The sequence below is a fragment of the Theobroma cacao genome, chromosome 9, assembly GCF_000208745.1.
Source record: "Theobroma cacao cultivar B97-61/B2 chromosome 9, Criollo_cocoa_genome_V2, whole genome shotgun sequence".
Lineage (NCBI taxonomy): Eukaryota > Viridiplantae > Streptophyta > Magnoliopsida > Malvales > Malvaceae > Theobroma > Theobroma cacao.
This window is the reverse complement of record NC_030858.1, coordinates 1,182,435-1,209,169: the sequence shown is the minus strand read 5'-3', so window position 1 is coordinate 1,209,169 and position 26,735 is coordinate 1,182,435. Positions and strand designations below refer to the sequence as shown.

The 26,735-nt window shown below is 39.4% G+C and overlaps 5 protein-coding genes across 5 annotated transcripts; 2 read left to right on the top strand and 3 right to left on the bottom strand.

Moving 5' to 3' along the window:
* LOC18587768 lies at positions 590-8,229 on the top strand. Its single transcript, XM_007011757.2, has 10 exons — positions 590-2,176; positions 2,764-3,237; positions 3,331-3,632; positions 4,087-4,812; positions 4,889-5,167; positions 5,380-5,541; positions 5,632-6,570; positions 6,669-6,884; positions 6,983-7,243; positions 7,530-8,229. The coding sequence occupies exons 1-10, from the start codon at positions 793-795 to the stop codon at positions 7,872-7,874; spliced, it is 5,088 nt and encodes a 1,695-aa protein (XP_007011819.2). The 5' UTR covers positions 590-792; the 3' UTR covers positions 7,875-8,229.
* Positions 9,518-12,005, top strand: LOC18587767 (ACT domain-containing protein ACR2). Its single transcript, XM_007011756.2, has 8 exons — positions 9,518-9,640; positions 9,814-9,885; positions 9,999-10,050; positions 10,135-10,249; positions 10,333-10,400; positions 10,491-11,177; positions 11,249-11,353; positions 11,442-12,005. The coding sequence occupies exons 2-8, from the start codon at positions 9,815-9,817 to the stop codon at positions 11,802-11,804; spliced, it is 1,461 nt and encodes a 486-aa protein (XP_007011818.2). The 5' UTR covers positions 9,518-9,640; position 9,814; the 3' UTR covers positions 11,805-12,005.
* LOC18587766 (probable glycosyltransferase At5g25310) lies at positions 12,661-16,035 on the bottom strand. Its single transcript, XM_007011755.2, has 4 exons — positions 15,672-16,035; positions 15,292-15,464; positions 13,673-14,024; positions 12,661-13,464 (listed from the first exon to the last, which is right to left on the bottom strand). Exons 1-4 carry the CDS (start codon positions 15,918-15,920, stop codon positions 12,799-12,801), a joined length of 1,440 nt encoding a protein of 479 aa, XP_007011817.2. The 5' UTR covers positions 15,921-16,035; the 3' UTR covers positions 12,661-12,798.
* On the bottom strand, positions 16,676-19,332 carry LOC18587765 (probable glycosyltransferase At5g11130). Its single transcript, XM_007011754.2, has 4 exons — positions 19,068-19,332; positions 18,817-18,974; positions 17,582-17,936; positions 16,676-17,467 (listed from the first exon to the last, which is right to left on the bottom strand). The coding sequence occupies exons 1-4, from the start codon at positions 19,287-19,289 to the stop codon at positions 16,802-16,804; spliced, it is 1,401 nt and encodes a 466-aa protein (XP_007011816.2). The 5' UTR covers positions 19,290-19,332; the 3' UTR covers positions 16,676-16,801.
* LOC18587764 (probable sucrose-phosphate synthase 1) lies at positions 20,275-26,619 on the bottom strand. The gene is made up of 13 exons (XM_007011753.2): positions 26,187-26,619; positions 25,935-26,024; positions 24,954-25,195; positions 24,727-24,790; positions 23,892-24,590; positions 23,620-23,736; positions 23,341-23,472; positions 23,032-23,208; positions 22,602-22,655; positions 22,454-22,516; positions 21,406-22,335; positions 21,124-21,251; positions 20,275-20,954 (listed from the first exon to the last, which is right to left on the bottom strand). The coding sequence occupies exons 1-13, from the start codon at positions 26,367-26,369 to the stop codon at positions 20,681-20,683; spliced, it is 3,153 nt and encodes a 1,050-aa protein (XP_007011815.1). The 5' UTR covers positions 26,370-26,619; the 3' UTR covers positions 20,275-20,680.

Here is a 26,735-nt window from a genome sequence, read left to right as displayed (position 1 = left end):
ATTTTTTTTACTCGGACATTCCACCAGATAGAGTGGATGTAATAAAACCTTGAACTGCCCTTAGATTAAGTTGATCTTAGATTTTTTAATCAAACTATATCTTATCTTGTTTTATTATTACTAATCCTTGAACTGCTCTTTCATGTAATGATGGAACCAGATAAAATATCACACAAACATCTGTATCATACAAAATCCAGCGCCCTACTTGATTTAAAAAATCACAGCGGCGGATAGTGATCAAATTCAATGGACGGTCGTCAATCACTACCGCAAAAATCAAAATGGAGAGAAGATATATGTGATGATGGGTCCCGAAGTTCTCCAAATGCTGACGTTGCCCGATGAACTCCAGGGACAGAAATATGTACATCAACCTCGGTCACGTGCATAGGGAATAGGCCCCATTATATGTGGGCACATACGCACGTGCACACAATCCGAGCCCAAAATTGGTCCGCCAAACGGACGGCGGAGATAAACCTCATAAAAGCCCCCCTCGGCTGCACCAGATCATCACCAGCATCCGCAGGGGAAGGCAACGAAGGTCCAGGTTAAGTATAGTGCAGGCCTGATTGTGTAAAAGCCTCCTGCTCTCACCTTCTAACACCACATACATCTCCTTCTCTTTTATTCTCTCTCTAAAAAGGGGAACAAAAAGAAACTACATAAAAATAATTTTTGGTAAAAAACAAAAAAGAAATTAATAAAACCAGAGCTGCAGAGGGAGAGAAAATCAGAAAATCCGGAAGAAGAGAGAGAGAGAGAGAGAGAGAGAGAGAGAGTGCGGCAATGAAGCAAAGGTCAGTTGAGGCAGTCTCCTCGTCGTGTACCTCTACGCTTAGCTTACAAGACCAATCACAGACCGCCACCTCAGCATCGGTATCCGAAAACCACCACCCACAGAGCAACAACAATGGCAAAAACTTGACATCAATAACGGCGGTGGATGACATAGCTGGGGTGGGGTCAAGAGACGGTGGCGGTGGGGCCCAGGAAACCGTAGTTGTCGATCGGCGGGGAGAATACTCGGCGGTTTGCAGATGGACGGTTTATAATCTTCCGAGAACCAAAGCTAGGGCACTGTGGAGCAAGTACTTCGAGGTAGGAGGTTACGATTGCCGTTTGTTGGTGTATCCGAAAGGGGACTCCCAGGCTCTGCCGGGCTACATATCAATATATCTCCAAATCATGGACCCGCGGGGCACTTCGTCGTCGAAATGGGACTGTTTCGCTAGCTACCGCTTAGCCATCGTCAATCTAATCGACGATTCCAAAACCATTCATCGCGATTCATGGCATCGCTTCTCGAGCAAGAAGAAATCTCACGGTTGGTGCGATTTCACACCTTCTGCTACTATTTTCGATTCCAAATTAGGTTATCTCTTTAACAACGACGCCCTTTTAATCACCGCCGATATCTTAATCTTGAACGAATCGGTTAATTTCACACGTGATAATAACGATGTTCAATCCTCATTGTCTTCTATGATTTCCTCTTCGGTTGTCGCCGGTCCCGTTTCCGATGTTTTGAGTGGCAAATTCACTTGGAAAGTGCATAATTTTAGTTTGTTCAAGGAAATGATTAAGACACAGAAGATAATGAGCCCTGTTTTCCCGGCTGGAGAGTGTAATTTGAGGATTAGTGTGTATCAAAGCTCGGTTAACGGGCAGGAGTATTTGTCTATGTGTTTGGAGAGTAAGGATACTGAGAAAGCGAGTTCAGCTGATAGGAGTTGTTGGTGTTTGTTTAGAATGTCAGTGCTGAATCAGAAACCGGGGTCAAATCATATGCATAGAGACTCGTATGGAAGGTTTGCAGCGGATAATAAGAGTGGGGATAATACTAGTTTGGGGTGGAATGACTACATGAAGATGTCAGATTTTATTGGGTTGGACGCAGGGTTTTTGGTGGATGATACTGCAGTATTTAGTACTTCCTTTCATGTGATCAAGGAGTTTAGTAGTTTCTCAAAGAATGGGGGGTTAATTTCAGGGAGGACTGGGAGTGGAGCGAGGAAGTCTGATGGGCATATGGGGAAATTCACTTGGAGGATTGAAAATTTTACAAGGTTGAAGGATCTTCTGAAGAAAAGGAAAATAACAGGTCTTTGTATCAAGAGTAGGAGATTTCAGATTGGGAGTCGGGATTGCCGTCTCATTGTTTATCCTCGAGGTAAGCAAGATTCATTTTAAATTCTTTAGTAATGAATTGGATTTTGTGGTCATTATACTATAGACAAGCTGAGTCTGGTACTTCAAGTTTAAGGAAATGATGTGTCTTGTTGTTTTGCGTTTCTATCTTTTTATCTTATTGGATTGAGCTAAAGAGATGGTTACATGCTTATGGTAGTTGTCCACTGCAATTATTTTTTGTTTTTAATCCAATAGTAATTGGTTAGCTTAAGCCTGGTCTTGTATCTCTAACTTCATATCTGATTGACTTGAAAATGTTTTGGCTTTACTAGCACTTGCTTAGGGCTTCTTTAGGGAAGTGAAAAATTTTCTAGCACTCAATACTGGTATTGAAGTTCTATGTCACTATATATATACATCTATAGTCTTGTCCCTGCACTCAAAATCATTTAAAATTGCTTCTTTGGTTGTGCCTCTGGAGCAAGAGCAATGTTTTACCTTTGTAATCTGGTTTGCCATCAGTCTTATGATCCTTGCATCTGAGACGGGGTGACCTGGGCTGATGGTTGCTAAATTGTGTTTGGAAAGTGGACTGATTGAAATTTCCTATGGGCTTGATGGTATCAGGGCAGTCTCAGCCACCATGCCACCTTTCTGTGTTTCTTGAGGTTACAGATTCAAAAACTACAACCAGTGACTGGAGCTGTTTTGTAAGTCATCGGCTATCAGTTGTGAACCAAAGGATGGAGGAGAAGTCAGTTACAAAAGAATCTCAGAACCGCTACTCTAAAGCTGCTAAGGACTGGGGTTGGCGTGAATTTGTGACACTTACCAGCCTCTTTGATCAGGATTCTGGGTTTCTTGTTCAGGACACTGTTGTATTCTCTGCAGAGGTTCTGATTCTGAAAGAGACATCAGTAATGCAGGATTTCACTGATCAGGATACTGAGTCAGCAAATACTGCTCCCCAGATAGAAAGGGTTGGAAAGCGAAGTGCATTCACATGGAAGGTGGAGAACTTCTTATCTTTCAAGGAAATAATGGAAACACGCAAAATTTTTAGCAAATTTTTTCAAGCTGGTGGATGTGAGCTTCGAATTGGTGGGTGATTGTCTCCTATCAATGCTGCATTGAACATGTCCTTTTGTTGTTTACTTGTTTCTCTTGATTAATTGGTTGTTTCTCACGATGCAGGTGTGTATGAGTCATTTGACACCATATGTATATACTTAGAGAGTGATCAATCAGTTGGTAGTGATCCAGACAAAAACTTCTGGGTTAGATACAGAATGGCTGTGGTGAATCAAAAAAATCCAGCCAAGACTGTGTGGAAGGAATCTTCTATTTGCACAAAGACATGGAATAATTCTGTTTTGCAATTCATGAAGGTGTCAGATATGCTAGAAGCAGATGCAGGGTTTCTTGTGCGTGACACTGTTGTTTTTGTTTGTGAAATACTGGATTGCTGCCCTTGGTTTGAGTTTTCAGACCTTGAGGTTAGTCTTTTTCAGATCTGTTCCACTTATATGTTGTTCACTATTCACTGTAGGCAAGTTTTGTTTATTTTAAGTTTTTGGATTTAGAGGTTAGTCTCTTTGGGCTTTCTATTTATGTGTAATCTGCTAGTTGTTACAGATGACTTATGGTACAGAAAAGATTTTTAACGCTGCATGCCCTATGAAAGTGTTTATGGCTTGTCCTGAATGTTGTGTGAAGTTGATCCATACCCAAATATTTAGCCAGATTCTTCTGCATCCCTCTATTGCATGCAATGTTCATTTATGTTCCCATGCTGATTACTTTCTTGGAAACAGGAAGGAACTAGTAAAAGCTATTATAAGTTAATCTATAATATCTCTTTCTTTCCTAGGTGGAATGGGCTTTGTTTTCTTGATATATTTCTAATGAATTAAGATCAATTTTGATGTGTCTTCCTCTCACTTTTGCCAGGTTTTTGCTTCTGAGGATGATCAGGATGCTCTAACAACTGATCCTGATGAACTCATTGATTCTGAAGATAGTGAAGGAATAAGTGGAGACGAAGAAGATATCTTTAGAAATCTTCTTTCCCGAGCTGGATTTCACTTGACATATGGAGATAATCCATCACAGCCACAGGTCACTTTACGAGAGAAACTTCTGATGGATGCTGGAGCAATTACTGGTTTTCTGACTGGGCTTCGTGTTTACCTTGATGACCCAGCCAAAGTAAAACGTTTGCTGCTTCCAACAAAGATCTCTGGTAGTGGTGATGGAAAGAAGGTTCCAAAGACTGATGAATCTTCCCCGAGTTTGATGAATTTGCTAATGGGGGTCAAAGTTTTGCAGCAGGCAATTATTGATCTACTCTTGGATATAATGGTTGAATGTTGCCAACCCTCAGAAGGAGGTGCACATGGTGATTCTTCCGATGCAAATTCTAAACCTTCTTCTGATGGTAGTGAAGCTGCTAGCCCACTGGATTGTGATCGGGAAAATGGAGCTGCAGAATCTGCTCAATTTCCTGTGTATGAAAGACTGGATTCTTGTGTGGATGATGGTAGCGCTGCATCTGCTGTACAGAGCTCAGATATGAATGGGATTAATGTCTCTTTGATAGCTATTCCTGGACAGCCTATTTCTCCACCAGAAACCTCTGCTGGGGGTTATTCAGAAAATTCCTCACTTCGCTCAAAGGTATGATATATAAATAATGTTGAACTCACTTGATTACTCATCATGTATTAACTACATGAACAAATTGAGTTTGCAGACCAAGTGGCCGGAGCAATCTGAGGAGCTTTTAGGGTTGATTGTGAACTCATTGAGAGCCCTTGACGGAGCTGTTCCACAAGGCTGTCCTGAGCCAAGGCGGAGGCCTCAGTCTGCACAAAAGATTGCTCTGGTTTTGGATAAAGCTCCTAAGCATCTCCAACCTGACCTAGTTGCATTGGTGCCTAAATTGGTAGAGCATTCAGAGCATCCACTTGCTGCTTATGCGCTTCTTGAACGGCTTCAAAAGCCAGATGCAGAGCCTGCATTGCAGATACCTGTAAGATAGTCTTTGTAGAGGACTGGATTTTTATTTACTTAAATGGTATTTGTGGGCTTTGTTTTTAGGTTGTATTTTAAGAGAATGAGGGAGTTTCCAGGACAATTGCCTCAAGTTTGAATGTACTATAGTTTTCAAATATGTTTTTTTTTTATAATATAAAACTAATTTCTTAATCTTTGATTGGTTTTACAATGATTCTTCTATTTCAGGTATTTGGGGCTCTCAGTCAACTAGAATGCGGCAGCGAAGTGTGGGAGCGTGTCTTATTTCGATCTTTTGAGCTCTTGACAGATTCAAATGATGAACCTCTGATTGCAACCATAGATTTCATCCTTAAAGCTGCATCCCAATGCCAACATCTTCCAGAAGCAGTATGATTTGCTTTCTCTTCTCATTGTTGTATTCTGCATATAGACATAATTTCCTGAAGCATACATAACTGTTTTTGTTCTCTTCTGTAGGTCAGATCTGTTCGTGTTAGGCTTAAAAGTTTGGGTCCAGAGGTGTCTCCTTGTGTTCTTGATTTTTTAAGTAAAACTGTAAATAGTTGGGGAGATGTTGCTGAGACCATACTAAGAGATATTGATTGTGATGATGATTTCGTTGAAAATTGCTCGGCAATGGGTTGTGGATTCTTCTTGTTTGGTGAAAATGGACCCAGTTCTGAAAGCTTGCATGTAGTGGATGAGCAGGCTTTTTGTGCTGGTCGTCATTTTTCTGACATTTATGTCCTCATTGAGATGTTATCTATACCTTGCCTTGCTGTTGAAGCTTCTCAAACGTTTGAGAGAGCTGTGGCTCGAGGAGCCATTGTGGCTCAGTGTGTAGCCATGGTCTTGGAAAGGCGATTAGCTCAGAAATTGCATCTTAGTGCTAGATATGTTGCTGAAAGCTTTCAGCATGGGGACGCTGCAGTAGAGGGAGAAGCCAGTGAGCAGCTTAGAGCTCAACGGGATGACTTCACGTCAGTTCTGGGTCTTGCTGAGACACTGGCACTCTCTAGAGACCTTCGTGTCAGGGGCTTTGTGAAAATGCTTTATACGATATTGTTTAAGTGGTATGTCGATGAGCCATACCGAGGGAGGATGCTGAAGAGGCTTGTTGATCGTGCCACCAGTACTACAGAAAATAGTCGTGAAGGAGACTTAGATTTGGATATTTTGGTTATTTTGGTTTCTGAGGAGCAAGAGGTTGTTAGACCTGTCCTAAGCATGATGCGGGAAGTTGCTGAGCTTGCAAATGTTGATCGGGCAGCTCTTTGGCACCAGTTATGTGCCAGTGAAGATGCAATTATCCACATGGGGGAAGAGAGAAAGGCTGAAATTTCAAATATGGTTAGGGAGAAAGCTACTCTATCCCAGAAATTAAGTGAATCCGAGGCCACAAATAATCGACTCAAGGTATGTGTCTTAAAGTAATGATAAAGTCCGGGGAACTGCTCTCCTATCTGTATTTTTTAAGGAAGTTCTTAAAATTAACACATTTTATAAAATGACAGTCTGAAATGAAGGCTGAGATGGATCGATTTGCTCGGGAAAGGAAGGAATTTTTCGAACAAATACAGGATATTGAGAGTCAACTTGAGTGGCATCGCTCAGAGAGGGATGATGAAATTGCAAAGCTCACTGCTGAGAAGAAAGCACTTCAAGATCGTCTTCATGATGCAGAGACACAACTCTCCCAGTTGAAGTCTCGGAAACGTGATGAGTTGAAGGTACTTGTGATGAAAAATGTGACATCTCTTTGCTCTTGTTTTGGCTTTGGATTGACTGCTATTTTGGTGCTTTATCTGACACGTTTTGTATGTGACAGAGGGTAGTAAAGGAGAAGAATGCTCTTGCTGAAAGATTGAAGAGTGCTGAAGCTGCACGGAAAAGATTTGATGAAGAATTGAAACGGTATGCTACAGAGAATGTGACTCGAGAAGAAATTCGTCAATCGCTAGAAGATGAAGTTCGCAGATTGACACAAACAGTTGGGCAAACTGAAGGTGAAAAGCGGGAAAAAGAAGAGCAGGTTGCGAGGTGTGAAGCATATATCGATGGCATGGAATCCAAGTTGCAGGCCTGCCAGGTTTTTGCCTCACCATAGTTCCTGTCTTTTATATTTTATCATCATCTTTCATTTTGAAGTTGTAGGAGGTTTCCACTGTTTAGTGGGTAGACATAGTGCGAAGGAGATTGGGTATTTTTGAACTTGTCATATCTTGCTCTTCCTCAACCCTTTTGCCTTCAGATGTCTAGTTTGCATCTGAATCATCATTTTTGGGGGCTCGCACGGAACGTTGTGAGCTTAGGAAGTCAAATTTGAATGCTTTTTTGTCAGTGTTTCTTTCTCATTTCTGCCTTGTCTTCTGCAGCAATATATTCACACCCTTGAGGCTTCACTTCAAGAAGAAATGTCACGACATGCCCCCCTCTACGGTGCTGGTTTAGAAGCTCTGTCCATGAAGGAGTTGGAAACTTTGTCAAGGATTCACGAGGAAGGGCTCAGGCAAATCCATGCCCTCCAGCAGCATAAAGGCAGTCCTGCTGGCAGTCCTCTTGTAAGTCCACATACCATCCCACATAATCATGGGTTATACCCTACAACACCGCCACCGATGGCTGTCGGGCTGCCACCTTCCCTCATCCCCAACGGCGTAGGGATCCACAGCAATGGGCATGTGAACGGGGCTGTAGGGCCTTGGTTCAATCATGCTTGATTTTCTAGAGCCCCACATGTTCCTTTTGTGCCTACGCATTATACTTACCCCCATAGAGCTGCTTAACATCTCAATTTGATCGAGATGTTCTCTCTCTCTCTCTCCCTCTCTCTTTTTTTGAATTTCTTTATGGGCATTTTGACTGGTAGAACTGTTGGAGCACATTTGTGAGGAGAAAAGAAAAAATAAAAGAGAGATCCTCCCAGGTCAAGAAAGGGGCTGGGTACGTATTGCATGTTCTGCTGATCGAATGTGTGCCTCACCCAATAGAACTAACAGTTGGAAATGCCATTTACCCCTTTGCTTCAATTTTTATTAAAGTTAATTATAGGCCTTTGAAAAGTTATGCTGATTACTCTCTTTCTGCCATTTTACTTGTATCCTTTGAAATATCCTTGCATGCTCTATCCCAGTGTGAAAAATGGCCATGAAAATGGCGTTAAAGCTCTGGTCTGGGCTTCTTCCTCTTTTGATTAGGAAGAGGATGATGATGATGATGATGATGGTCAATTTAACATTATCTTTTTGGCTAGTCAAATCACCTTATCGCAACACAATAGAATCCATACATGAGGGGAGGATATATAGGTAGCTAGGCTAAGCCTGGCCAATATTTGGAAGGGAATCATGCATCTACTGGTTGGATAGATGTCATAATTCGTAAGTCATTGACAATGCTCGGCCTGTATTTGTACGCAAACGGATTGGTCATCAAGAAAGATCAATCGCTTAAGTTGTCACGTATGCATGATTTCATTTAAACCTCATTACATCAAACATAAACATTGTGAAGTCAATATAATTAACGCGGAGAAATAAAGTAAGTTTTATTATAATCTTTTCTTAATTCATAAAAATTTTAACAGTGATCTATAGTTTTAAATTTTCATTTTATCACGTGTTCATTTTAATTACTTAAATCATATTTTACGTGTAACTAATCTTATCGTAATTTTATAATAAAAATTAAAAAATTCAATTAAACACGTGCGAAAATCTTTTTAAACAATTAACTTAAAAAAAGAAACAATGAAATTAATTTCAACACTTTGAGAATAAGACATTGATTCTTACTGAATCATTCAAACCAAAATCTTCGTTTCATGTTTCATTGCTTATTCTCACTATCCATTTGTTTTCAAACCAGATTTGCGTAGCATATAGTACAGTATTTTGTGAAGGAAGACCACTTCTGCAAGTACTAGCTAGCTTTTCGTTTCATGTACTTCACTTGGCTATATATTAGGACACTTCTCTGATTGACAGGAAGACTGGCTCGTTCTAAGCTTCCGAAATCCTAGGATGAAGGAGGCAGAGACCTAGGATACGGCATGTGGGCGCTATGCATGATGAAAATGAAAGCAAAACGTGGCCGATAAATGTATTTGACTTTTGGTACGTGTCCCTCTGAACACAAACTAGTCTTCAAAGCAATCTCCTCCACACGGTTTTAAGTTTTGACATTCTATTTAAGCTAATCGTACTCCCAATCACACAAACCTAAGAAACAGCAATCAAACACTCATCTCCCCCGCTATACCTCCTCTTTTCTCTCTTACCTGTATTTCTCCTCCCATTTATTTGTGACACCAAACCTGTTTTCTTTTCTGTTGGTATTCTTGTTTCCTCTTCTTCTTCAAAAGAGAGAGAGAGAGAGAGAGAGAGAGAGACTGACATCATCTTGATTCCTTCTCTCTCTTCTGGGCATTGCTGGGTTGGTTATCAGCTTGGGTTTTCGTTTTCCCCCACTACATTGTTACATCTGTGTAAGCTGTTCTGCTCTTCTTCTTGTTTTTATGTATATTAAGATATGATATATATATCAATATTCGATCCATTTCAAAGCTTGTTGAATGGTATACAATGCACAAAGATGATCCCGAATGGAAGTAATTTCAAGATTGTATTGGTTTTTGATGATTTTCAATGTAATTTGCAGCATGATGAAGGTTTGTTGGCCTTACTTTGATCCTGAATTTGATAATCTCCCAGAGAGGATATATGGTCCCCCGTAAGTAATCCTTTTAAGCATTTTAAAATGATTAAAGTATCCCCTCCTGTGATCGTTATTGGAAAACTTCATGTCCCTCTGATGAACCCTATACCTTCGCTCTCCCTTTGCAGCTGTAGAGTTTGCATTGACAACGAAAGCATGGAGGATTGCACCGTGATCAAGGTAACGGCGAACAAAAAGCGAGTTCCTAGCTATACGGTGGGATAAAGTTAACAAGAATTAATGATTTTTCTGATCATGGCGCAGGTAGATAGCGTGAACAAGCAAGGCATCCTCCTGGAAGTGGTGCAAGTGTTGACAAACATGAACCTCACCATCTTAAAGAGCTACATTTCCTCTGACGCTGGCTGGTTCATGGATGGTAAACCACTTAATTTTCATTGAATCTCATTGTGTTTCAACTTTCTGACATGGGGGCTGATTGTTTCTTTCTTTTGTTTGCAGTATTTCATGTTAAAGATGAGCACGGAAACAAACTTAAAGATCAGAATGTGATTAACTATATCCAGCAGGTGAATATTGTTGGGTTCCAATGCCTGCAAATTCTGAACCTATTTCCATAATGGAGGGATTCACATGAAAATTTAATTTGATGACTTCAGGCCTTAGGTACAGTTAGGGAAAGCGAAAACACTGTCAAGGCCAAGGCCTGCAGCAATGACGTTTTCAACTCCGAGCAACCAAGTGAGCACACCGCTATAGAAATGAGTGGAACAGATCGGCCAGGTCTTTTTTCCGAGATATCGGCTGCCCTAGCTGACCTCCACTGTAACGTTGTGGAGGCACATGCGTGGAGCCACAATGCTCGTTTGGCTTGCGTAGCTTACATCTCCGATCAGTCCACTGACACCCCAATCTATGATCCCCACCGCCTTGCCACCATCGAGGACCACCTCACCACCGTGCTTCGAGCCACCACTACACCAATACAAAGTGGGTTCGACACGACCAGCCCACAAGAAGTGAAGACTGCTGAGTTCGTCGAAGGCACCAACATGGCTGATGTGGAACGCAGGTTACATCAGCTTATGCTTTCAGTTGGGGACTTCGACGGGCCCCCGTTTGAGCCAATGAGCACATCACCACCGCCACCAGGGTCAGACGGTGACGAAGAGGGAAGAAAGACCGTGGTCTCCATTGAGAATTGTCACGAGAAATGGTACTCCATCGTGAGCATAGAATGTAAAGACAGGCCAAGGCTCATGTTCGACACGGTGTGTACGCTTATTGATATGGAATACGTGATCTTCCATGCTTCCATTACTTCTCGTGAAGGTAGATCATTCCAGGTTTGTATCTACCACTCAATTTCCATTTATGTTTGTTCCTTCTTTTATACTTATTTGTTATGGAAATTCAGGAATACTTCATAAGACATGTAGACGGATATGCTTTGAGTACAGAGGGCGAAAAAGATAGAGTTATAAAATGCTTGGAAGCAGCTATAGAACGCCGGGTTTGCGAGGTAAAGCTGTCACTGAAAAACAAACCAAACCAAACCAAACGTTTCACTCTCTACCATTTCTCCTCACCAATCTGTTGCATCATGGCAGGGAGTTCGAGTCGAGCTGAGTGCAGAGAACAGGGTAGGGCTTCTGTCGGATATAACTCGGCTTCTGAGGGAGAACGGTCTCACAGTGGTTAGAGCAGATGTAGAAACCCAAGGAGAAAAAGCAGTGAACGCTTTCTACGTGAGAGACATATCGGGGAACGAGGTCGACGTCGACATGGACTTCGTGGAGTCAGTGAAGAAAGAGATGGACGTGATAGACCTTGAAGTGAAGAATGATACCATCAGACGACCGCGAGCTTCTTCGTCCTCCTCCCCGAGGCCATCACCTGGCCTGTTCTCTCTTGGAGACGTTCTCAAGTCTCAAATCGAACGCTTCTCTCACAACTTTATTCCTATCAAGTGAAAAACCCTTGTAAATATACGTAGGCAGTTAAACAAAGAAAACAAAGACAGGCTCATTCTTACACTCCTAGCTAGGAATGTAAATGAAGTAAAAGGATTCAACAAATTTGTATAGCCATGTATATGCAAATTGGACTGTTTCTTTGGAAAACGGTGGTTTTGTATATAAAAAAAAAATACACATATTTCCATGTTTTGAATTCTTTTATTCTAGGCTTGTACGTAGTAAATTAAATGAATATTCTCTTTAAAAAAAATTCTGTCTCTAGTTGATATTCTATTTGGTATTTTTTTATATAATTTTACATTTATACATTTAGTAAATTTCTTGTATTAACTTTACTCTTATATAAAAAAAATTTTATTTTTGGGTTTGTTTTGCATGACATTTGAGATATTTTGGAGTACATGGCCATGTAGAAGGGCCAGATTTTTGTACCAGCCTGTTCCGTACAGTATAAATGGGCTGATCATGGGGCCGGACCTTTCGATTGGATCAACCCAATCAGAAACCATTTACCTTAAAAAAAAAAAAGAAAAAAAAATCATAATCCTATGTAATGGCAAGTGATAATGTATGTTTGCTTGAGGTTCAATCCTTGCACTTTATATAATCACTTCTTTCAACATAGCATGCAGATAATTTAATTTTATTGATATTTTTATGATTAAAAGATAACAAAATGAAAGACAAGAATTAATGTTCTTAAAAATAGCATTAGTTTTACTCTATCTAATCTCCTTAATTTTGTATTTTTAATTTGAGTTAACTCGTAACCAACGTAATATGTTAATTATAAATATGAATTTTTATTCATAAATAAATAAATATTAAAGATTTTTCTTTAAGCATTACACGAGGTTAGAGGACCCAAAAAAAGACAAAACATAATTAATCTCGTATATTTTCTTCCTATAACAAACCATATGAACATGTTTTTCTTTTTTTTTGTTGGATTTTAACGTATATAATATTATGAAAATAACCATGAGATCTATCCTAGTCTTGCATTAATTCTCCTAAGCCATATAGAATGCAGTATCATGTGGAACATATCAAATCTCTTGGAAGGTTGGTTCAACATGAAATGTCTCCGCACAGCCCTCACACCTTCCTGAAGTTTCCGATATTTCTCTTCTGGAATTCCCAACAAAATCTCCTTCAATCTGGGAATCACCGTCGTCTCCACCTGTACCGAGAAAGCCTCCCACCGCAACACATCGCTGAACGGCAAAACATAGTGCTCCGACAGGATCACCGGTACGCATTCGGAGTATATAGCCTCGACGATCCTCGGGCTGGCAACTTCATACCCGCTTGGACATAAGCAAAACTTGGATTGGAGCATGTATGAGTAATAGTCTTTGTCTTTCGGGAGGTATTCGAAAACCTGCATCTCATCGTCGCGGCCTTTCCAATGTTGGAGGAGGAATGGGCGGATTGGGCCGTGAAGTCCGCCTGCGAAGAAAGAGAGATGGGGTCGAGAAGCGTTGGGGAGAGGTGGGTGGAGGAGTTTGGGGGATAAGAAGCCACCGTTTAGGTGGATTTCGGGAAGGCTTACGTCCTTTTGTGGGTTGAAGCCTTCGGACGTGTTGGCATTGCACAAGACCCGAATGGAATTTGTGTAGAGGTGTGAGTTGCCTTGTGAAGCATGAGGGCCCTGCAATAAAAAGCAAAGAAAAATGAAGTTCAAATTAACATTTCCATTTTATTTTCAACTCAATTACTTGATCATTAACATTGAGGTGGAAATGGCATTATTTAGCCACTTACTCAAAGCGAAACAAAGAGGTAAAGCCAAGAGGTTGATGGGAAAAGAGAAAGATAAGAAGAAAAAGAAGGAAAAGTTGGGGGAAAGAGAAACTCACCCAATCATGACAGGCAAGCATGAAGTGATCAGCGCCATGAGTTCGATTCCAAAATGGGTACTTGGTGGATACCACTTTGACGTAATCAGAAACAAATTGCTTAAGAGGACTAACGTTGTAACTCAGCGGCTTGTAAATATACTTGACCATCCAGGTCACGCTGAAGGGCATGAAGTAAACGTGAGCATGTCCAGGATCGTTTGTCCGGAACCTCTTAGCCCCGTGCTCCATCTCGTGTATGAATCTTCCTTCTATCGTGTATATTTCCTTGCATGGCCCATCGTGGACTATCGGCAGTTCCCCTTCTGTGTACACGTAGACTTTGAATCTCCTCTCCATCTCCACATAGCTACTGTAATGATTGAACATAAAATTGGTGTCAAGTGTAATTTCAAGTGATTTGGGCACCCTTTGCCGAGAATTAACAACTGATTATTGTATCCTAGAATAGTCTAAGAACACTATCAATATCATCATCAAGATGTTGCATAAACATCGAAATGCATAATGAAATGCTAGTAATTCTAGGTCTTGAGCTTAATGAGTATATACTTAGAAAAATAAAATGACTGATTAAAGACAACATAAGATTTTTATGTGAAATCTCACTCGTTCAATGACTTCAACTAGTATAATATGATTGATTTAAGAGCATTTTGAGGCTTCTCCACGTCGTCTTTGCACCCACTTAACTATCAATAACGACACCAAAGCACTCTAGTGTATGTTATTCTCACATGTGGAGTAATAATTTCAACAAGTAAATTGAGTTTTTTTGGTTTTATTGGACCACCGTCTCAACCCCATCGCTTTTAAACCCAGCTCTAAGTCATTTCACATTATTACTCTGCATATCCCACCAACACCAACACCAACACACACACACACACATTTTCTAACCTTATTTGATATCCTTTTAATAATTTTGAGCCAAGTCTTAAGTAAGTCATCCTTACTACTAGATTATTTGTTTCTGTAATTAAGATTTAAGGTTGAGTTGAAAAGATTTTAGTTGATATTATAAGACTGAACCTGTAACGTAATATTATATATGAAGAAAAAGACTAAACGAGACACTTAAGTGGATCCACTAGAGAATTTTTATTCTTGGACTAGCAGCTATCTTTGTCAAAGGGTAAGGACTATTTTGGTCTATTTACCTCAAGAGTAAGTACCCCATTCAGCAAAAAAAGAACGTCAACACTGAACAGTGCTTAAAATAAACCGTCCATCTTACTACTCGATAAGTGGAAGCGCCGCTTTTTCAGTGGCTATGATAATACGGTGTTGAGTGCGAACTGTGAGGGAGAAATGAGTGCATTGCGAGTGCGCAATTGTTCAATTCATTTTCAGTGCCCCCCTTTATCTTCAGTCAGAAGAAAACAACTTCTCAAAATCAAAATCTCTCCAATCCTTTCCATTACACAGAAATAAAGCTGGCCGAAATATGTCTATATCTCTCTCTGTAGTTTGCTAAATACCTTAGAAGAAAAGCAGTTCCAAACCTCCTTTTAAAACTTTAAATAATAATTACGTAGCACTAATTGATTGATTCCTTTTCTATTTCCATTTTCCATTTTTTTATGCTTAAAGAAACGAAGAAATTAGTTAGTTCTTACTCATAAAACGCGCTTGGGTTACGATAGACATCGCCGACGGGAACGTCATCGTCGTTCTCGAAAGTTACCGTGACGTTTCGAGCTGTAGCCGCAGAGCGAATCGAAGCTCGAGCTCTAGCTAGTCCTTGCTCTAACACTTGTTCTCTACTCGGTTTCTTCCTTTTTCTCTGGAACTAGCAATATACAATGAATCGCATTGATCAGCATTTATGGTAAAAGAAAAAAGAAGAGAAAAATCAGAACAATATCGAAATTAAAAATGGAAAGAAAAGCAAAACATAAGGTAAAAAATATGATCGTATCCTTAAAGATTCACGGTATTAAATAACGGTTTTAATTATTTCTCAATCTGTTACACAGAGAGAGAGAGAGAGTTTTACTATGACGGTGGTGTTTCTAGGTCGGTTGATGTGCTGATGATCAGTTGATTCGCTGAAACTAACGGCTCTGATTTGACCAGGAGTAGAAACGATTTTCTGCAACTCAAGTTTCGGTTCTGGTGATTCAAGCTTCGAAGCAGAGAAGCTCACGAAGGAGTTGAATTGAGCAGAGATAAAGAAAACCACGAGGATCGAGAAAACACATAGCCAAGAGAAAACGGCCACTGAATATCGATAGCAACTCTCCATCTAGGGAAATTAAGCTCTTACTTTAATTTGAATGAGGAAAAACAGTGCATTTGGCCAGTGTGATTCCTTTTTCTCGAGAAAATTGTGAAAGGAGAAAGCGAGGGAAAACGACGGTTTCTTGCAAAGTGAACTGAGAAGAGATGGTTTGGCTGGCTTCATTTTCCTGTCTTAAATACTCCGTTAGATTTAGCACTGGAGGGGAGTGTGTGACTGTGTTATAAAATTACACTTTTGCCCATGAAATGTTGATTAAATAACGAGGCTAATTAAACTTGGTTAGTATTTTCCCTCCAAAATTGGACCGGTAAAAAACTATTGCCAAATTTACGTTACCTTTTCCTTCCTTCCGGATTTTACTCATGTCCGGATTCAGAATAGACCTGTCCACTGGCCGAATTTGGATATAATTTTTTAAGAGTTGAATCCGAATTGATTCGAGATATTACTATATTAATAATTAATATTTTTATTTAATTTTAATTTTAAAATATTTATTAATATATTAAATTTAAATAGGTGGATTGAATTCAAGTTTAACTCTTAAAAGTACAATTGAGTTCAACTTGATCCATGAACACTTTTAATCGGAATACAATGAATTTTAATTATTTTAAATGAATTATACAAAAATACAATATTTAAATGGAGTTTTAATATTAAGTTCTATTATATAAAACACATGTCAAAAATAAATTGCATTTGAACTTTAAAAAAAAAATACAAACATTATCAAAATTTATTTCATTATATCGTGATACATAAAATATCTCTATTTTGTTTATTTCGAGTTTAATAAGAGAGTTTGTAAGATTATTAGATGAACTGCATATATATGGAATCACGTATACATTAATTTGTTACATGCGTGCACAAAACAATATTCATTGTAGTGACAACCCTCGATTAAGCCTCCTGAGCCACACCGAATGCATCACCATGTGCATTATATCATAGGGTTTGGCAGGCCGATTCAGCACAAAATGTCGTTGCACTCGGAGCACTCTCCTTTGTTTTCTCAGGTATTCATCGACAGGGATTCCTTGCAGAATTGTTTTGATTTCGGGGATTTTGGCGATCGGAACGTGAACGGAAAATTTCCTCCAATCTAGAACATCGCTGAAGGGTAGTACGTAGTTGTCCGAAATTATCACCGGAACGCAGCCGGAATGTATGGACTCAACCACCCTGGGACTTGCAACTTCGTATCCGCTGGGGCACAGGCAGAACTTAGTTTGACCCATTAGCTGAGTGTAGTTTAGGGTCTTGGGAAGGTATTCATACACGCGAACATCATCGTCTTTCTCCTTCCAATATTTGAATAGTATTTTTCTTACAAACCCATGCTCGCCGCCGGCGAAGAAGGCTAGGATTGGACGGCTGTTTGGGGGTTGGCCCTGTTGAGGCTGTCCTAGCATCCCGTAGTGAAGGAGCATTTCCGGCAATGAAACGTCTCTTGCGGGTTGGAATCCTTCCGATGAGTTGGCATTGCAGAGAACTCTGATGAAATGCTTGAATAGCTTTGGATCGGCAGCTGAAACATCCGGTGCCTGAAATATGTTACAGACATGTGGATAGAAAAATTAGAGACTCGTCGTGGCAAATGACTCCATTTAACATAAACTAGACGGAAAATGAAACCCCTTGGCGAACAGAAACATTACCCAATCATGGCAAGAAATCAGAAAATGATCGGCTCCGTTGCTCCTGTTCCAGTAGGGATACCTGGTTGAAACTACGTCGATGTAGTCCTTAACGATGTTCTGCAGGCGCTTACGAGAATAATCGATGTAAGGCCTGTAAACATACTCTATGATATTCACGACGCTGACGGGGAGGAAATACACAAGGGCCTCGTCAGGGTGGCGAGCCAAAAATGGTGAATTTCCGCTATCGAATTCATCAATGAAATGCCCTTCGATAGAGTATATAGAATTCAATGGACCTTTGTGAAAAAGGGGCGGATCTCCTTCCCTGTATGGCCACACTCTGAATCGCTTCTGCATCTCAATGTGGCTCCTGCAACATGCATCAACAGAGAGAATAGATCGACATAAAGTTTCAATTCGCTGTAAATCAAATCGATAATGTCAATTCTGCAAACCATCTTTAAATTTAGAAATCGGGGACCATCTCGAAATGGATAGGCCATGGGGTAGGAAAGAATCTAGAGATTGTGACACCCAAGGTGAGTAACGAACTTATTTATTGAGGTACGTACAAAGTTATGAATCAAATCTTTGATTACTATCAAGCAGATTCATACTTAATTCACTGCAAATGTTGCTGGTTGGCGTAGATGAGAACCAGGACTAGGGTTTGTGTGCAAATCACAAAAAGGGCAAAAACTCTCGGCAAATGGTCTGGTTCACCATATTTGTGTTATGCTATCCTACCCCCTCACCCTACCACATATATATAGCTCTAAATCTATGGCTATGCGGTGATCTTGGTCATTCATTTTTGACTTTCTACTCCTCCAAATTGATGACCTTGTGCTTAAATAAAGAATTTTTATTGAGCAAGAAACTAAGGGATTAGATCCTGGAAAACCTGTTCATTAAGAAATTGTTACTCGTTACATGGTTTACCTTGCATTCTAGCTTGTAAAGAGTCCGATCGTAACCGATTTTTTTCTTTTGGAATGGTCTAAAAACATAGTACGTTATTCCAATGCAAGAACTGAAGTCTTCGACTGAACTTTTTCCCCAAAAAAGCAAAATCTTTTAACTGATAAAAAGACGACAAAAAGGAAAATTTTGTCCCCATTCTCTTCCTATACCATTCATATGCAGTAAAGCTGCAAGGCCCTTTACGTTTGGTTCTTCTTCAAATGGCTCAAAAACTTAGGTTCAAAAGCCAGACTACGTTAAAAAAAGATTGAGAAAAGTCTCTTAACTGATGAAATGCGTAAGGGTTTCTGTAAACAGATCCCTTGGGAACAAAACTCTCCGTCCTGGTCGAAGTAGACCTCCGAAACCGAGATGCAGCTCGTATGGCCGCTCTTGCCCTCGCCAACCCTTCTTCCAAAATCTCAAACCGGCTCTTGTTTTCAACCTGTTAACACAGAATAAAACAACCCAAAAGTCAAAAAAACACTAAATCCCACCAAAAAAAAAATAAAAGGAAAGCATCATTATGTCAGCTTACACCACTGCTGGCAAAGCTTCCATTATAAAAATCTATAGCAGGGCTTAAAGAAGGAGAGACTAAGATTTCGGAATGATTTTCTCGGGAAATCTTGGTATGATTGGACGTGATAACAGAAGGAAAATGATAGAAATGGAAGCTGTGATTGATGGCAGAGAACAAGAGAATCAGAAAGATCGAAGGGTATAGTAAAAATGGGGCGGTGCAACTAAAGTCACCCATTGGGAAACGATTTCACTGCAGCGTCCTCATCTTATGCCTGTGATATAGAGGGTTTATGAAGGAAGTAGAGATTTAGTGAATCACTGACACTCCTTTCACTCCTTTTAAACAACAAACCAAACCTCTTATCTTGATTTGCTGTGTCTGTCCGAGAGGGAAACTTGGGAGATTCTCGATACTTAAATTTTCAATACCTCAAAAGTCCATGACCCCCATACCTTAGGGTTTGACAACAAGTGGGCCTATGGGCTCTTGTTACCTCTTTCACGTAACAATAAAAAGGCATCTGCTGTTAGAAATTTACGTGCATGTTCAGCTGTGCCCTATCTGATATTTCTCAGGAACATTTTAATCCATTATATAGTTATCATGTACGTATATAAGAAGGTAATACTAAAAAATATATTTTTTTGTTAAAATTTATTATTTTCGTCGGCTTTTCTTTATGTTTGTCTGTTATTTACTTTTTTTGTTAAATAAATTCAATTTTGATCCTTATTTTAGTAATGATAAAATTATAATTTTAAATAATAAAATTTACAAAATTTTTAATTCTTTATAATATTTTAGAAATAAATGATTATAATTAAATTCGTTTAATCAAAAAATCAATCAAAAATAAAAAAGGAGGGGCAAGAAGGGAGTGTTTAATTTTTACTTTTTAATAATAAGTTCTAAAAAGTTAATAGTAATTTATAAAGTAAATGGGAAATTTAATTTCTTATCAAGCCCATCTGTATATTGAATATTTTAATCTGATAATTAGAAGAAAAGAGAGTGGTCAATCACAATGTAGTAATTAGGATTAGGATAAAATTTGGATGGATATGTAATCGAAAATTTTAAAGATAATTATTGATTTTTAATTTTAGAAATATATATATATATATATATATATATATATATATATATCTGTTTTCCTGCTGATTATTATCAGTCCCAGGATCCTGGCAATGGGAAATGCTAAGTTATGTGGGTAAAATTATTTATTCATAAGAAAAGTTATTATTTTACTAAAAGAAAACATTACCAACAAACGAATTAAACCCCTTTTCTTTGGACTCGATAAGGGAAGAGAGATCGAAATCTTACTATCTGAGCAATAGATCATGCACCAATCAATTGAGTCTAATGCTCAAGTGTGCAACTCAATCATTTGGTTGTATACCAATTGAACAGTATTCGAAGTAAAAACGGTTTTGCATGGCTTTGGTATGGGAAGGGAGACAAAGGAAGTGTAGTGAGCTAATCAAGTGGCTTTAAGGTCAACTCAGGATCCATACCTTATTGTAATACAGGCAGACATCAGAGAGGTCTGCCCACTACTTATCCAAAAAGAAGCTATAGGTTGTACACTCGAATGGAAGAGTAATGGAACAGCAGTAGATTGCCTATTCCTTGATAACCCCTAGTTTTCCCAATGATGCCCTTACGTCCTCACAGCTGCATCCTTCAGCTTGAAGGATATTGGGACTGTCAAATGGCAGGACATGTTCTAGAGGGAAGCTTCTGTTTGAGTGAAGCTTAAGAGCACTGTTCCCAATTCCCTTGAATATGACAGTTTTATGGACTCCTCCGAGCAAGCCTTCATAATCTGTGTCCCCGCATTCTCCGGCAAAGACGATGACATTTGATAACTCCATGCCCCAACGAATGTACAAGTACCTGAAGGAGAGCATGTCATTTTGTTAATTAACTAATCAATTCAATACCTGATGGGCCATCTGAAAGTGAAACATGAATGATGGAATGGTAGAATAAACAGAAGCTTCTCGAGCAGAGATAGAAACAAAATAGCTACATGAAGAAACATGAACAACTTCAGCAGGAATACCTTAAAGCTTGAGCTCGAGAAGCCAAAACAGGGATTACATTCAGTGTGGTGCCATTTTGACAATAAATTACATGGCATCTAAGAGCCTGAATTCTCATCAACTTCCGAAGCTCCTTAACTGGAGGAACCTGTGAAAAGGAAACAAGCATTAGAGGAGATTTGAGAAGTTAAAGGAAGTGAAAACTGGACTCCCTAAAATTCCAATAAAACTGAAAAACCGAGAGGAGAGGAAAGCTCATACAGTGGATATCGCACAGAAACACAGAAAGGAAAAGAAATTACCAATTCAAGGTCTTTCACTTTGAATGCATAACAGTGGGCAGTCGATCGTGATTCATCTTCTGTAACAATTTGTCCTTTTTTCTCATTAACAGAAGCAGCCCATCGAACCAAAGTTTTCCTTAAACCTTCTCCACCCCAACGGTATTCAATGTGTGATTGATAATCCAAGTCTGCCGTGAAGGGAAGCCCAGGACCCTCCGAGCTTGGAGATGGATAGTACAAATCACTACCACTATTACAGATAAAAGCATCAAAATCCAACGGGCTTATGCTTCCTGAGATTAGAAGAGTGTGCACATCAGATATTGACAAGGATGTTGATAGTATAAACCCTACATGATTCGCTTTCCCTGCTGCCTCCTTAATTGTCCTAATTATTTTAGGAATATCCGAGATTGAATCACAATCCACTGCTATTACGAAAATGTTTTTCCTCATCATCATTCCAGGAAACCTACTACCACCAACATTTGGGTCTGCTTTCTCCATTAAACTAGCCTTTTCTGCACCTCCTATAGCACCCTTGGACAACTTTAGAACAGCATTCTCCAAGATGCTTTTTCCATCAGCAGAGTCTTCAACATCCAAAGAATTATCAATAGTTCCATTCCCTTCACTCTTTTCACCATCTAGTGAAAGCTTCAAGTTTAAAGATAAATCTTGTATGTCTCTCAAAGAATCACCAGGTGAATTTGGTTCAGGATTTTCAAATGCAACATCCCTTCTCTGCCACTGAGGCTGCCTTGGCTTGCACATGGCTATCCGAGACAAATATGTCTTACAGTGCTCTGGCCAAGAAAATAGATGAATATTTTTCAGTCCATTCTGTCTGCATCTTGCCCATAGTTGCTTATCTGAAACAAGTTTCAGAAGGGCATCAGCAATAGACTGCTGATCATGGGGATCAACTAATAGACCATTGTCAAGAACCTGCAATAATTCATTGTTAGTATCAATGAGCTTGTTTAGAACATCAAACTGGCTACAGTTCCAATATACAGGTGAGAAAACCCTTATAAGATACAATTCATAAAGGTGATGGACATACCCTATGAATGTCAACAGGACCCCCATTTTTTGTGGCAACAATAGGCAAACCATGTGCCGCTGCCTGTTCACAGAAGAGCTCATGTTAGAGCTTCTAAAATGTAAAAATCTGAAATACACGAGTATAGCTATAGCAAATAAGTAAGCACCTCAATTAAAGTAAGACCAAATGGCTCAATGAAAGCTGGATTAATGAAAACACCCTGTGAAAAGTTAAGGAGAAAGAGTTAGAATAAGAAGTCAAAAACTCAATTAACAAATACATTAGAGAAATTTTGAGGAAAATATTTTCTTTCTCCTGGTAAATGATCCCTCATCATAATTTTGTGCACCGTGAAATGAACTGAGAGAGTCAACAGGCAACAGCGGAGGAAGGATGGCTTACTGACTTAATCAAAAGCTATATTAATATACAAGATAATTAAAGTAAGTTAACATGACACAGTCCATTCGATCACCCACAAGTCATAAAATCATGTACCTAAATCCAAAATCCACTCTTCTATTAAAAAAAGAAAAGAAAAGAAAACCATAACCTCTTAAATTAAAAAAAAATTCACCAGCTAACAACGGCTGTACCTTTGTTCTTGCTGCTAGACGGTAAATGTCAGGAACTTCACGCTGCTTGTGGTGCTTAGGATATGCTACTTGGCCATAAAGATCATACTTATCAATCAGTTTAAGAATAGAGAGAAGCACAGACGCATTTGTGCCAGACATTTCATCAATGTTATCACGGTTTCCCATTACTAATGTCTGCAACAGCATGAAAAAGTAAGATCACTGACATAAAACTAATATATGAAAAAGAAGACTCAGAACGCCATTTTTATAGATCAGCACAACCAAATTTTACTAGGCAAGTTCAGTTCAACGGCATGGACATACAAGATTAGCAAGCTCCCTTAAAGGCCGGCATTCTCCAAATGCTTTGACTAAGGTTGTAATATTCTTTTTAGGGTCTGGCCGAGCAAGGGCAAGAATCATTGGTTTGCGAGGATTGGAAAAGAAACGCATTATCTGCAAATTTTTAAATTGGCAGGTCACTACTATTATCAGACCACTGCTTCAATAACAATATGTTACTAACATATTATCGGAGTATATCAATCAAAAGAAAGGTCAGTGAAGTGATTGGATCATCAAACAAAAGAATATAGTTATAACCTCAGACCAAATTGGTGGGTCAGGAGAAGTAGTATCTTCTTCATTTCGTTCTGTATCGCCATCCATGTCTCCATCATGCAGAACAATATGATGAAACTCCATTCCAGGAGGAATTACCTAAAAATCATCTTAGCAACATAAGATATACAGAAACAGAGCAAATAAAAGAAAGAACAACTGAAATGAAGGAGTTAAAACAACAATATCAGACTTCATGTCTGATTAGAAAGTAAGCAAGAATAATAAGTCACAAATAATATCTTGATACTTACAACCATACGGGGCATAAACCTCCCATGACAGCTGACACCCCTTCTGATCCTTGCTCTAAGTTTGCGCTCCAATATTGGATCAAAGCCATCATAAAGGCGCCACTGCTCTTCTATCTCCTGTCTAGTGCTAGTTATAACAATTTCAGAGGCATCAAGAGATAACTCCTCAGCCTCTATCCGCCGCATGATTTTGTAGGTCGTATTTATTTCATCCCTTGATTGTCGTCCCTGTTTCATAAGCTGTTCCAGCTTATCCCGACCAAGTGAGTGGCCAGTAAAAAGCATTGGCACGTTTAGAGCTCCAGATAGAAGAGCCGCAGAGTCACCAGCATCTGCATAATGTCCGTGAATGGCAACAGGCCAGACTGGTTGCCCACCACCAATTTGCTCACCCAGAACTTTGGACATCTGTCGAATGTGACTAAGTGCACAATCAACAAACTCAGGAATATGAGGCCAAAGAAGTTCTTTCGGTATATATTTATCTTTTGGGCCAAATGGTATGCGAATAATATAAGCACCACCACTCTCACCAAGATCCTGCATCGAGTTCTCTGTAGTTCTTGGACCAAGCATCTCTGTTGGTTCGGCATAACTCCAATCCACATCTGGAGCTGACACTTGTCTTGTCAGCAAATCAACCCGATAAACTCCTGGCATTGTGCCCAAGGCCCTAGCAAGTTCTACTACATATTTAACCTATTTAGAACACAGTATCCGATTTTCCCAATGAGTTACCAGGGTAATTTTCCATCATCGAAATGAATGACAAAAATAAGCACTCTCAAGATACAAACCCCAATAACAGAATCTTAAAGAGGTGAAAAAAAATTACCTGGCCGCCTGTATCAGAATCACGACCAAGTTCCATGTTTTCACCCCTTATCAAGCCATGAAGACTGCAGGAAGGCTGCTGGTTAGAAAGAACTACATTTCATCATGAATCTCTGAGAAACAATATCTAAAAATTGTGTCAATATAACAGATAAAGACCACATTGAAAATATGATTCTCTCAATAACAGCTGTAACATGTCAGGTCATATAGTAGTGCAGAGCATACCTTATCAACACGATATAGAGCTTCTTTTCTTTCAGCTGATTAGCCCAGTCCTCCATCATGTCAACAGAACTTATTCTAGGCATTCTTTCCCTCATACTATCACCATGAGCTGAAACATCACCAGGTATATCTCCTTTCTCTCCTTCTGATAGGTCTTCAGACATATCAGCAGTGGCCTCTTTGCGGCCTCTTTCACGTTCAAGGCGACATTTAACTTTGCGTTGAGCTTCCTCTCCTTCGAGCTAGGAAAAAAAAAAAAAAAAAGGAAAAGCAAGACAAAACTGAAGTCACAGGCAAGCCACAAATTTGACTGGAAGAAATTAACATTCTAATGTACATAGTGATACTCTATAAAAGTTCATTATAAATCAAACCAACGAGGATAAGGAAGCTACAATAGAATCAATGCAACTGTTCTAGAGATCCAAAGTAACGTGTAGACATAACTTGTTCAATCTGCATAGCTCATATAAACCGGAATTAGCAATGATAAAATCTTAATTCATAGCCTAAATTACAGGAAGAGAAAGGCCAAGACATGCTGTATCCTCAGAACTATGGCAGTTAACTCAGAAATTACTGAAGTAAACTGAGAAACACACCAAAAATGTTGCATGATCCTCATAGACAAGCAACTATGGCATTGTTGGTTGTGAAGGCATAGTAGAACGCCATCACGGAGCACAAAAAAAATAAAATAAATAAAAGACAACTTTAACTAATTAGAAGTTAGAAGAAACGAAATTTCACTTTTATATTCCATTGATCAGTTAACTGCAAATCCAGCACAGGAAAAGTAGGCTCTTTTTCTTTTAATCTGCCGTAACTAAAAGCTTTAATATACACCAAAAAGGGAAAAAAATTCTTTTTGAGGTGACACTGATTTGAAATTGTTAATTCAGTTCATTCTAATTAGTACCCTGGCTGTCAAATTCAAACCAAAGTAGCGCACAAGCATGCAAGAAGAGGGGGAAAAAAGACCTGCTTCTTCTTTCGAGCCAAATTCCATATCCTCCAGCACATGTTCTCCAGTCTCGTGTTCCTCTCCTTGGGACCCCTCGTCGCCGCGGCCTATCCACGATAACCGAGTAAACCAATTACACTTAAAGTAATAAACGGTTGAAGATTTCCAAAATTCAATCAAACGGGAAAAAAAAAAGAAAACAGAGAGAGGCCAAACAACAAGAGGTTCAAAAGTGAAAGAGAGCGAAAGGGGTTAAAATGAGATCGTACTCGAACCCAAGAACGGTGGAGATCGGTCTCATCGAAGCCAGTGATGACCTCTTCCACGAAGTAACGAGTAGGACTGAAATGACCTCTCTCCCTCAGCAACAAGGACGATTTCGCAACGTCGATTCCCGGGCCAACGTCCAGGATCGCTTCCAGGTAACTGTTTATCCAGTCGTTTCCCGCCATTCCTAATCTCTTCGATACAAAAATGCAAAAAAAAAAAAGAGAAAAAAAAAACAGAGAGAGAAAGAGAACGGACTGAATTTACAGAGGCTCTGGCGGTGTAACAAAGATTCAAATATAAATATATTTATAAGCACGTAAAAAGATTTAAATATTTCAAGTCAAAACGATCATTTTGGTGGTAAAAATCTAAGAAGAGCGACAATCTAGAAATCCAGAAGAAACGGTTTTGTGAATGGTTGCCCAACGGGGAGTCTCTGGAGCTTTTAAATATGCTGCCGGGGATGACGCGGGTGCCAAATTTATTAGTTTCAGAGAGACCAACACGTGTCTCGTGTCCGAGAGAGGAGAGTTTTTTTTTTTTTTTTT